Here is a 12614-nt window from a genome sequence, read left to right on the forward strand (position 1 = left end):
CAAAAAAAGAAATAATATGCTTTAATATGCTTCCCAAATTGTAGCTAATACATGTGCGTTTGTTTCATGGATGGTTGAAGAGCTCTAAGCGGAGAATAAAAATCATAATAGTAGTTCTTATCAGCTTAGGGAACAAAGTTTCTCATAAATTGCAGTGTAAATTGTACGAGGATATCCCTGATAACTGGGTGTTGATGTTCTGGCAGTTCCTAACATGCTGCTCAGCTGCGCAGGAGTTTGCCAGCCAACTTGAAAAAGCTTAACTAATAGTAAGTGGTGGGCAATGGCATGAATTGAAATATGTGAGATATACCTAGGGCATGTTAGTTTGAACTAGAGAGGGTGGGAACCAGAATAGTAGGTTAGAAATTGGAAGGAGTGATAGGAAGGTAGAGGTTAGGACCAGTAAGTCTCAGGAAGGAAAGGCAGGGAGAGATGGCAGAATATGGTGATGCTCATAGGATGAAGTGTGCTTATTTTAATGCAAGGAGTATTGTGGTGAAAGCAGATGAACTCCGAGCCCGGATCAGTGCTTGACGCCCTGGCTGAGATATATAAATCGTCATTAGACACAGGTGAGATGCCAGAAGACGGGAGGGTGGCTAATGTTGTGCTTCTATTTAAGGACTGCAAAGAAAATCCTGGGAACTATAAACCAGTGAGCCTACATCTACATGGTGAGCACGTTACTGGAGAATATTCTGAGGGATAGGATTTGTATGCATTTGGATAGACAGGACTGATTAGGCATAGTCAGCATGGTTTTGTATGTGAGAGATTGTGTCTTACGAATCAGAGTTTTTTGAGGAAGTAAGCCAAAATGATTGATGACATTTGATAAGGTTTCACATGATAGGCTGCTCCAGAATGTTAGATTGCATGGGATCCAGGGATAGCTGGCCGACTGGATAGAGAATTGACTTCATGGAAGGAAGCAGAGGGTAATGGAGGAAGGTTGATTTTCGAACTAGAGGCCCGTGACTAGTGGTGTGCCTCAGGGATCAGTGCTGGGGGCCCAATGCTGTTTGTAGTTTATATCAACGAATTTTGCAAGGCATTTTGCCAGGGGAATCCCTCACTGGTGATGTGTGGAGAAAATAATTAGGGCTATCAAATTGTTGCAAATCTCTCTATATCCCACTTTTGTGTTTAACAGGGCTCTTTACCTGAATCTAGAGTGAGAAATATCTTCACACCACTCCAAATAGCACAGCACTGTGCTGATGAAACTACAGTTGAAAGGGAGTATGACCATTTTGTACACATTTCTGGCAAGGGTCCTTCCTGTGACTGTTCCTGATCGGCTGATGAACGAAGCTTAAAGAAGGTGTCGATGGAAATTGGCCAGCTCACCTCTTTCTCTGACAAAGATAGGAATCTTCCATCATGCAACCACATTTAATGCCTCACTCCATGTTGAGAATCCTCTTTGAAGATGGTTAATCCAGTCTCATTGTTGAAGAATACTTCTGAAAATCTTTTTGTAGTGAGCTATTTTGGTGGTGGTGATTCTACGTTGTGGACCTGTTCCTTTTATGACCTCTATTGCTCAAGCTCTAAACAATCCTCATTTGGAAGGTCTTCACCATAAGCCAATAACTATTCCACATTATTCTGGTCTACTCCTTCAAACCCAGCCTTCTTTGCTAATTTGACGGTGTCTTCTTGGAAATTTTCCAGCATTGAGAACAGCTTAGTTGCGCATTAACTATGGCCATAATTTTTTGGATATACCATTATTTGTTTGTATGGCTGCATCTTCCGAAGAGTCATTGATGCAGTCTATGGCTATCTGAATACTGTGCCTCTTCCAAATTTGATGAATGATGGGTATGTCATTGTTGCTTGACTCCGAAATGATAAGTCTCATTAAGCACATTAGGTAATAAGTCTTGAGTATGGCAAGGGTACTCTGGTCTATGCATTATAATAGTAAAGTGATGTTTGGAGAGTTAAGTGCTTGATGTGAATTGGATGTCCAAGAGCATTTATGACAAATAGCAAGACTCTGTTGTCCAGGTTATTCCTTGCAGAATATTGTTTGAATGAAGGGGAGGGATGTGACATAATCTTGGAGCATCACTGCGATCAAGACTTTTTTGTTGGATCTCCATACCACAGGAAAATTGGCCTTGAGAATCCCTTTAAATCCCTCAGATTCTCCGTGTAATTTATTGAGAGGCTTAACCTTTCAGGCTTTGTCTATTTCCCCTGCATTGTGTCAGATAAATTAGAGGGTAGTGATGAGGTAATGCAAAGCATGAGTTAAAAAGCCTCCAGATTGGGGAACGAAGAAAGAAGTCTTGCAGTTTTTACTTGTGTTTTGCTTATATAATTTATGTTGGAATAAAAAGTGTGTCATTTTTTAATTTTAACAGTGAGAATAAAGGAAGAAGAGACGTGTTGGATAAATATTTGCAGCTTAGGAAGAAGAGCAGGGTTCAGAACAGCTGATGAAAGAGATTTATAGTTCCAAGTTGGCCAGCTTTTCCCCTCATCCTATCCAGATGTACGTTAGAAAAGACCCTAGTGTTCAAATCTGGAATGGACTTGGGTTTTGAACGGAAATGGAAAAATATTTTTTTCATTAAGAATGGTTTTGTGGTGAGGGTTATACCGTTAGAATCTTAGTTGCAACCATACCGACAAGCTCCATGTAGGATTGTTACATCTGCTGGAAAGAGAAGCTTTCCATTCCTTTCGTTCTGGACTGGAAACCATGGTACACATCAGAGTCACAATTTGCTGTGTAGGCAACATTGTTTGATAAAAAGGAAGGCAAGGCAGTCACTTTCGGAGCTTGGGAATTTCCTACAGCTGGCAAACTACAAAGAAACCAGTAATCATGAATCGATCTCAGCAAATGTTTATTTTAAGCAATTAGATTTTGTGGCCTTCAAGTCCCGGACAAAGTTACATGCAACAACATCGGTAGCAGCATGATTTGTTGTGTTATATCCTGTGACCGACCACAGCAGGTTCACTTGCTCAAGTTTAAAATTGTTTCAATAACTTGTATGAATGGAATTATTTTCATTGATATAAATTATGATGTTTCACGATGCACTTATACCAGATTCAATTTTCTCACCATGCAAGAAGCATATCTATCTTTCATACAATGCACATACCATCAATCAAATGGATGTGCTTTGACTGGTCCAGTGTGTCATTATATACTAGTGATATTTATTTTCTGCAGCTGAAACTCTGAACCATGCCTTTGTTATTTCTGTACCTGATTATTCCATATCAACCTTGTTCTAGTCTCTGTAGCTTTTAGGTGATGCAAAACCCTGCAACACCTAAATCATCTGACTGCTGGATAGAACTACATAAGCTCTTAGTTTAGCAATACCTCAATTTTTAAATTCACATTCTTGTTTTCAGATACGTCCGTGGTCTCATCCTTTCCTGTCTCTATATTCTTCTCCAGTCCTAGAACGCTCAGAAATCTACACATCCTTTTAATTTTGCCCTCGTGCTCATCCCTGTTTTTCCACTATAAGTTGCCGTGCATTCAGGTGCCACAACACCAAGGTCGGGAATACCTTCTGAACCTCTCACGCTCCCTCTTCTCTCTCCCTTATCATTTAATACGGTAGATAAGACCTCTCTTGGGCCAAGCTTTTAATCATCCGTCCTAATATCCTTTGTGGCTCAACATCAATTTTTATTTGATAATGTAACTGTCCAGAATATTGAAGGTGTTACAAAATGTAATTTGTTGCTGTGTATGTGTGTAAAAAAAAAACAAGCATTTTGTGGCAAGAATTTCTGTCAATCAATTAATTTAGTTACTTAACAGAACAATTCCAGAAAATGTTGCAGCAGGTATAGAGGGTGTAGTTCTGTGGTAGAGCATTTCACTGCAGACCAAGAGGTCCCCAATTCAAACTGAGTGTCCCTCATTAATATTTTTTTGTAGGCGGCACAGTGGCGCAGCAGTTTCTGCCTTACAGCGCCGGACACCCGGGTTTGATCCTGACTACGGGTGCTGTCTGTACGGAGTTTGTATGTTCTCCCTGTGACCGCGTGGGTTTGCTCCGGGTGCTCCAGTTTCCTCCCACATTCAAAGATGTACAGGTTTGCAGGTTAATTTGCTCCTGTAAATTGTCCCTAGTGTGTAGGATAGAACTAGTGTACAGATGATCGCTGAACGGCGTAGACTCAGTGGGCAGAAGGGCTTGTTTCTATGCTGTATCTCTAAACAGTTTTGGTCTCCAAATTTGAGGAAGGATATTCTTGCTATGGAGGGCGTGCAGCGTAGGTTCACTAGGTTAATTCCCGGAATGGCGGGACTGTCGTATGTTGAAAGGCTGGAGCGACTGGGCTTGTATACACTGGAATTTAGAAGGATGAGGGGGGATCTTATTGAAACATATAAGATAATTAGGGGATTGGACACATTAGAGGCAGATAACATGTTCCCAATGTTGGGGGAGTCCAGAACAAGGGGCCACAGTTTAAGAATAAGGGGTAGGCCATTTAGAACGGAGATGAGGAAGAACTTTTTCAGTCAGAGGGTGGTGAAGGTGTGGAATTCTCTGCCTCAGAAGGCAGTGGAGGCCAGTTCGTTGGATGCTTTCAAGAGAGAGCTGGATAGAGCTCTTAAGGATAGCGGAGTTAGGGGGTATGGGGAGAAGGCAGGAACGGGGTACTGATTGAGAGTGATCAGCCATGATCGCATTGAATGGCGGTGCTGGCTCGAAGGGCTGAATGGCCTACTCCTGCACCTATTGTCTATTATCTATTATCTATTAACTAAACTAAAACTAAAATATAGTTCTATGAGATAATATATTATCATATTGTGGGACTGTCTGTCTCAACCCAGAATCCTAAATGTCACAAAGGACAACCAAAATAAAACGCTTGTTTTGAAAGAGACCTGGGACAACTTGAAATATTTGAGATGCAACTTTTGCAATTTGAAATGCAGGCCATTAGGAAAGTTTTTTTGCAAATGCGTAAATTCTGTTTGGTATTCATAAATTTCAGATTAAATTGTTGGTTTCTTCATGCATATTTTACATGTCCAACATCAGGGTGCTTTATTGGCAATGGGTATCATGGTTGATTTACTGTCATTGTTATTTATGGAACAAATGTTGATTTGTTTCAACGGTTCCCTTCGTATCAATCAGAATCAGAATCAGAATTTTATTGTCATCCAAAAAAAACAAGTCTTTTGGACGAGATTTTGTCACCAACAGTCCAACAGTAAGAGCAATAAAATCAATTACACACACAACCACAAACCAACACAAAACAAAAAAAAGAAACATCCATCACAGTGAGTCTTCTCCAGTCACCTCCTCACTGTGATGGAAGGTCAGAATGTCTTTTCTCTTCCCCTGCCGTCTTCACCCCGCGGTCAGGCTGCTGAAGTTGCCACGTTCCGCACACCCAAGCCCCGTGATCCGGGGCAGGCGAAGACGCTGCCGCTGCACGTCGGGGCGGTCGTGGCCCCCGACATTGAAGCCTTGTCCTTGTATATGTTGTCCTTGTATATGTTGGGTATAATGTAGAGTTGATTAAGGAGACTATTTATTGTGTCTCAGATACTGAGCTTTATAATGCTGGCTCTCTGTCTGAAATCATTATCAATGCAGAGCTATAAGATCGAAGAGAGATGAAGATGGTTTTAAGCACTTATGTTTCCCTTTCTTCCACTCAGTCATTTTAACAGATGAAGAAGTTCAGAGGAAAAAGGAGATAATTTTAAAACGGAAAGAAGAAGAAGCCGTAAAAGAGGCTAAAAAACCAAAGTTGTCAGATGACCAAGAAAAGATGATTGCCTTATTGATGGAAGCACATCATAAAACATATGATGAATCATATTCGGACTTTAACCAGTTCAGAGTACGTATCGTGAGTGTGAGTTGGGTTAAGGCAGGGAACTCCAGTAAAATTGTGATTACTTAAACTATGAATAGTTCAAGTTCATTGTTATATGCATGAGTACAGTGAGGTACAGTTACGATGAAAATCTTGCTTGCAGTAGCATCACAGTCACATAGACTCTGTTTTATATCTGAAATATTTTCAGATGAATATCAAAAATGTTAGCGCAAGTAAGATTTTTTAAAAAGGTGAAGTCCATTAGAACTCTTTGAATTGTCTAATTCCACATTCAAGATTGCACTTTGACCAGGTTGTTAGGCCTTGGGGGTCTGAGGGTGGATGAAAAGTAGATTGGTTTGGGATACCGTTGATATTGATATCCCTTTGAAAATAGTTGTAAAACATTTTACCTTTCCTTTCCATTAAAAACAATTATACAATAATTAATAAGTAGAATGCGAGGGAGAATAAGCTCGGGGGCAGGGAAGGGGGCGAGGTGTAAGTTGATGCTGAGGATAAACCAAATTGGCACACACTACCCTGATATAGATTTCACAAGTGATTGGACTTAATAACAACGGTCACTTGCACTGAAAAATATAATGTTTTTTCGATAAAAAGTAAGTCAATAAAAAATATTTTTCTGTTTAAAACATGCAGGTGTAAATGCCTTACATGACTTCTGGATGACCCAAGATATTTTCCTGCCAATGGTGTACAGTTGGAGTGTTGTCATGGTTGTAATGGAGAAAATGATGGCTGAGAAATTCAAGTGCATCCAGAACTTTATAGCAGATTACAATGTCATCCCCTCAGTTGCCTCCTGATTGCCCAACCACAAAATTAATTGCACATGAATGGGCATTGCACAATTTCATGCTTTAAATAAGCTAATTCTGAGGCCAGCTTTTAGCTAGGGGTTCAGTTTCAAACATCTGATCAGACTATGACTTGTCAGAGTGGTGTGTAGGGTAGGAAGAAACATCTTTGCAGTTGGGGGGGTTGGGGGGCAGGTGCCAGGGTGGCAGGTGCCAGGGTGGCACAGGAGCTGTATTTTGAGCTTGGAAGAGTAAATATTAGATCTCTGTTCTGTAGGGGTGGGGGAGGTGGGGGGCAGGGAAAGGCATTGGAGCAGTTTGTTATGTGAGACATGGTCGAGGGATTGTTGTGGAGTCAGATGTTGTGAGGGGCAGGGTTTGCGAAAAGGATTGTCCAGATGCCTGCCTGGTTTCTTCCTACCCTACACACCACTCTGACAAGTCATAGTCTGATCAGATGTTTGAAACTGAACCCCTAGCTAAAAGCTGGCCTCAGAATTAGCTTATTTAAAGCATGAAATTGTGCAATGCCCATTCATGTGCAATTAATTTTGTGGTTGGGCAATCAGGAGGCAACTGAGGGGATGACATTGTAATCTGCTATAAAGTTCTGGATGCACTTGAATTTCTCAGCCATCATTTTCTCCATTTGCTAAAAATACTGGCCTTGCATGCTTAACCTTACACCAAAGTCTTTCCTCTGTTAACATCTACAGTTGTAAAGAATTAAGAAGTAGAAACAAGGAACTGCAGATGCTGGTTTACAAAAAAAAGACTCACAGTGCTGGAGTAACTCAGCGGGTCAGGCATCATCACTGAAGAACATGGATAGGTGGCGTTTCGGGTCAGGAGCCTTCTTCAGACTAATAACAGTGGAATTGAACTTGGAAGCAGGTTTGAGTTGTGATGGGTTGGTCAGTGAGATTATCGGGAACAGGATAGAATCAAGGGATTTATCAAGGAACTAACTGAGGAAGGAGATATGACGGCTGGATGATTGGGAGTGTATTGGTTGACAAGGTGATCACAATGGTAGTTGGGGAAGACTCAAGATAGTGCTGCAAAGCTGTGGTGAAGTGGAAAGAGATTTGGTGTGGAAGCTAAGTAAGAATGCTTAAAGGGAACCTACAATAGAATCATGCACATAGTGGGCTCTCAATTAATCCCTTTAATAACACTGAAGTAGTCACAACCCTCGGATTTAGACCTGATTAAGTGTATGTGGGTCTGAAGTGCCAGGTACAATTACATGCAACTGATGTCGGTACCCCAGTTTGTGCCCCATTTGACATCACTGCACTTGTCCGAGGAGTCGCTGTACTTATGCATATCAAAGGCACAGAGGACCTAGAACAACATTCCAAAAGTGCACTTCACAAGTTATAGGAGTAGAATTCGGCCATTTGGCACATCAAATCTACTCTGCCATTCAATCAAGGCTGATCTCTGCCTCCTAATCCCTTTTTCCTGCCTTCTTCCCCTAACCCTTGTCACCACTTCTAGCATACTAAAGTTCTCGATCACATTTAGCCATTAAACTATCATTAAAATCCTGTTGCATAATACAGTGCACAAAATGGTCGCATGATGTGGTCACATTTCGAGGTGGCTGTTTTTCAGTGGATGCATTAAACTGAAAATCTCTGTCTATATGGTGAACATAAAGCTCCAAAGGAACTATATTCATCCCTGAAGCATGGCTACCAAAAAGAGATTAATTGATTAGTTACCTCATTCATGCTTTCGGGATCTTAGTGTGTACAAACTGCTTACATTGGCCACGTTATTGTCATCTCACCAATTGTAAAATGACTTGGGTAGCATTGAAAGCATATAATGGCACGATAAGTGCAAGTTTATTCATCTTTTATTTTGTATGGCAGGCAGATTAAAAAAGCAGCATCACCACCTGAACAGCCCTTTCCTCATCCTTTCTCCTGCACATATGCCATGGATGACTTCAATTGTATCATTCCTTGTTTTCTTATTTACAGCCACCGGTACGGAGTTCATCTGAAATGGAAGCATCTGGACAGTCCTTTTCTATTGAGCCATCACAGGATCTCTGCTCTGCAGATTATTTTGGTTCCTCAAACTCATCACCTTCAGATGGTTGCAGTCTATCCATGGGTATGTTACATTTCCATATTACTGTAAAAATCTGCAGCACAGAAAAAGACCGTTCATCCCAATGTGTCCAGGCCCATGTTTGGTGTTTCATAGGACTCTCCTGCACATGTCCTCATCTCACTCTATCAGTACATACTTCAAATCCCTTCTCCATCACAAATATCTAACTTCCTCTTGAATGCTATTTGTCTAACTACTCTTTGTGATAGTGAGTTCCACCTCCGAACTAGACCATAAGGGAAAGATATTTCTCCTGGTTCCCAATTTGGATTGATTGAGTGATTTATGATAGTGACTTAGATTTATAGTTTGCAAGTGGAAACATATCTGCATCTGCCCTATCAAGATACTTCATAATCTTGAAGATCTCAGGCTTCACAATAAAAAAGATGATCACGCCAGGATATTGAATTTCACCAGTTTTTTTCTTGGTGTGTCAAATTGTCCTGGGTTCCCATAAAATATTGCAATGACTGATGAAAGACATTTGAAACTGCATTATGATGGTTTGCAACCTGCTAAAGCAGGATGGCACACTTCACGTGGCAACCAGACATCAGGAACAAACACTATGGCTGCCGTGGAGGAGAGAATAAAAACAAAGTGATACACTGGTAATGCTACCATGTACGACTACATATATGCTCAGCAGCAAAAACTTCATGCAATAGAAGTGACCCTATGACACCCCACACCCAACAGATTAGATCAAATCTCTGCAAGCCTGTGTAATCCAGTCATAATCCAGTAATCAGAAACCACTGTCTCTTTAAGAACACTTGTTACAGTTGCTTGTTATACTGTGGGAAGTCATGAAAATTGATAAGCAATTGCTGGAGTAACAAGCGGGTCAACCAGCATCGTTGGAGAACATGGATGGGTGCCATTTCAGGTCAGGACCTTTCTGAATCAGTCTGAAGAAGGGTTCCGACCCAAAAGTTCACCTATCCATGTTCTCCACAGATGCTGCTTGACCCGCTGAGTTACTCCACCACTACTCCACAACACTCCAAGCGATCGACACTTGTGCAATAATACTCTATTAAACAATGTTACAAACAGCCTTTAGTATTTTTGGCTCGCAGTAACAAAAACTGTGTCTTGACCCAAAACATGGACTATCCCTTTGCCTACATGGATGCAGTCTGACCTACTGAGATTCTCCAGCAACTTGGTTTTGCTCCAGATTCCGGCGCCATCAACCTCTTGTGTCTCCAGAACACTTTCTTTATTTCTCTGAAGTTATTTATGTACAAATAACATGTCAATATGGTGGACGCAGTTTTATAAGCGAACTGTTAATTGTCGTTTCAAATAGATATCAAGGGGTTGTAGTGGATTTGCAAAGATAATGATCATGTTGCATTTTGCTTTTTAATCTATAGATATGTCTCGGATCGCACAATCACATTTCTCCAGCTTTTTTGGGATGCCCCGGGATGGCAGTGGAAATTCCAAGGATACAGCTCTCTCCATGCTACCTCACCTGGCTGACCTTGTCAGTTACAGCATACAGAAAGTCATCGGCTTTGCAAAGGCCATTCCCGGATTCAAGTATATATTTTTTGTTTAATTCTAGGAAGTTCTGTGTGATTATTGTGTGTGAATGTTAGAGCAGAAGTGAAGGAATCAAGGGGAGCTAGCTCTCTCCAATTAAAAAAAGACACAAAGTGCTGGAGGAACTCAGCGGGTCAGGCAGCATCTCTGGAGAACATGGATAGGTGACATTTTGGGTCGGGACCCTTCTGACCTCAAACGACACTTATCCATGTTCTCCAGAGATGCCCGTTGACCTGCTTGAGTTACTTCAGCACTTTGTATCCTTTTGTGTAGACAAGCATCTGCAGTTCCTTGTTTCTAGCTATCTCCAATGTCTAGTTAAGAATGTTTGATGTTTGCCATGCTGGACCAAACAAACATCCATGCCTCTAACCCAGAAAAATTAGCAGCAAAACACGCAAGGTAGAAATTAGTTTCTGCAGGTCAAAAGAAAAATTATACTGTATTATTTTTAATCGGATTTAGTAGAACAATTTTGCACACGTTTCGTAAAATTTTGTTGCCCATTTGGGAAATCTAATTTTGAAGCAGGATTATCATTCTCCCTGACACTTTTCTTTCTGGTCAAGATCCCCCCTCCTCCTAAAATTATATCATATATAGTGCAACATGCAAAATATGCCTGCAGTGAAACTTTCAACCAAATTGGCCTAAACAATATTGACCAATTGTCACTAACTTTTCCCCTGAAATTATTTAAAGAACTAACACTCTGGGATTTGTGGCCTCCTGCAACCTCACACATAGTCCTTGACTACTTTGTTCAAGCAGATTGGGGTCATGGTCACGCTCAGCTTCCTTGCTGCAGAACCATTTCCAATGTCCTGCTGCAGCTCTTCTCTACCATATCTCACCGTTTGCTGCATTGAAGAGGTCACTCAAATTCCACACTCAAGGAGAGGAGACTTCATCCACTCTCTCCAGCCTTCAGGAACAGATAGAGAGGGCACATCTTGCCTGCATTGCAGTCTTCCCAAATTATAGGTGTTCATGGACTCTACTTATATTCGGAGACCTTACTAGCAACCTTCTGCCAGGATCACCTGGCTGTAGCCCTTTAGATTATCCGTGGCCTCTTGCACAAAGAACATGCCTCCTAAGTGTTCTGTTCTTCACCAGCCTGTTCAGATCGCTCTGACTGCCCCTCTGGGAACACTCGGACCCATCTATTCAGCAGTGACACTGCCCTGTAGCTGGAAGAATGCATCCTGTGCTGTGGCAAAGATCACATTGCTGGTCTACATGCTGCGAACTGCAAGAACTTGCAACACAGCAACAGGGCACACCGGACTGAAACAGAAAATGACAATGTCAGCACAGCTTTACGCTGGGAAATCTGACCCGTGCTATTCTGTGAAGTTCACAATTCAAGATCTGCCTCTTTATGTGACTCTCACAAGCAGCGTCGGAGTGACACACAACACCATTTCTCAATGCCAAAAAATTTCTAGGTCATATTCTCCGCTCTCAGAAATCCTATATTGGGCCAGTATATTAATAAGAGCCACACATTTTATGACAAATACAAACCACATCAACATATTTTATTTGGCATAATGTTCGGCACAGGCATTGTGGGCCTAAGGGCCTGTTCCTGTGCTGTACTGTTCTATGTTAACATCAACTGAAACTTGCTGTATCCAGTATTATTTTTGTTTCCATTAAATACTAGATCAGGTTTTCCCCATGGTGGTTTGCATGCTAATTCATGCTGCTAAGTTTGTCTACTTTGTTTTGGAGATCGGAGAGGTTTGTAGTAAAATAATTGTTTTTATAAAATAAATTATTATACAGATTGGAGGAAAGCAGTGGAGCTCAAGTCATGTAAATTTCCTTTGTACATTTAAGATAGTTTTCTGCATGATTATATTCTAGAGCAGACCATATTAGATTTGGTAATGAGCCCAGATTGAGTTAATAATCTAGCATTTATTCATCAATGATCTTATTTTGTAACAGACAACATAACACAATTGCATGCAACAAAAAGTGCTAGAAAATACTCAGCTGATCGAGGCAACATCTTTGGATCTAATGTTTTGGGCTGACAATTTTTCGCCAGACATCATCAGTTATATTGTAGATGTTTATGTGGGTTTTTTAAGAGACAAAGCAACTCGTGAAAGCAAACTATTAAACTACGATACGATACGACAGAACTTTATTTATCCCAGGAGGGAAATTGGTCTGCCAACAGTTATAAAACACAACAAGATACACGAAACACGAGTAGAAAGTCCAGGATTTGGGATGTGCAAA

At 41.0% G+C, this 12614-nt stretch overlaps 1 protein-coding gene across 1 annotated transcript in view; it reads left to right on the top strand.

The window, feature by feature from the left end:
* LOC144611910 (vitamin D3 receptor B-like) overlaps window positions 1–12614 on the top strand; it is a 172145-nt gene that overhangs the window by 119054 nt on the left and 40477 nt on the right. Inside the window, exons 5-7 of the mRNA XM_078431231.1 lie at window positions 5681–5865; window positions 8660–8795; window positions 10181–10349. Of these exons, the coding sequence (XP_078287357.1) occupies window positions 5681–5865; window positions 8660–8795; window positions 10181–10349 (490 nt within the window). The remainder of the gene's footprint in view (window positions 1–5680; window positions 5866–8659; window positions 8796–10180; window positions 10350–12614) is intronic.

Source organism: Rhinoraja longicauda, chromosome 42, assembly GCF_053455715.1.
Source record: "Rhinoraja longicauda isolate Sanriku21f chromosome 42, sRhiLon1.1, whole genome shotgun sequence".
Taxonomy (NCBI): domain Eukaryota; kingdom Metazoa; phylum Chordata; class Chondrichthyes; order Rajiformes; family Arhynchobatidae; genus Rhinoraja; species Rhinoraja longicauda.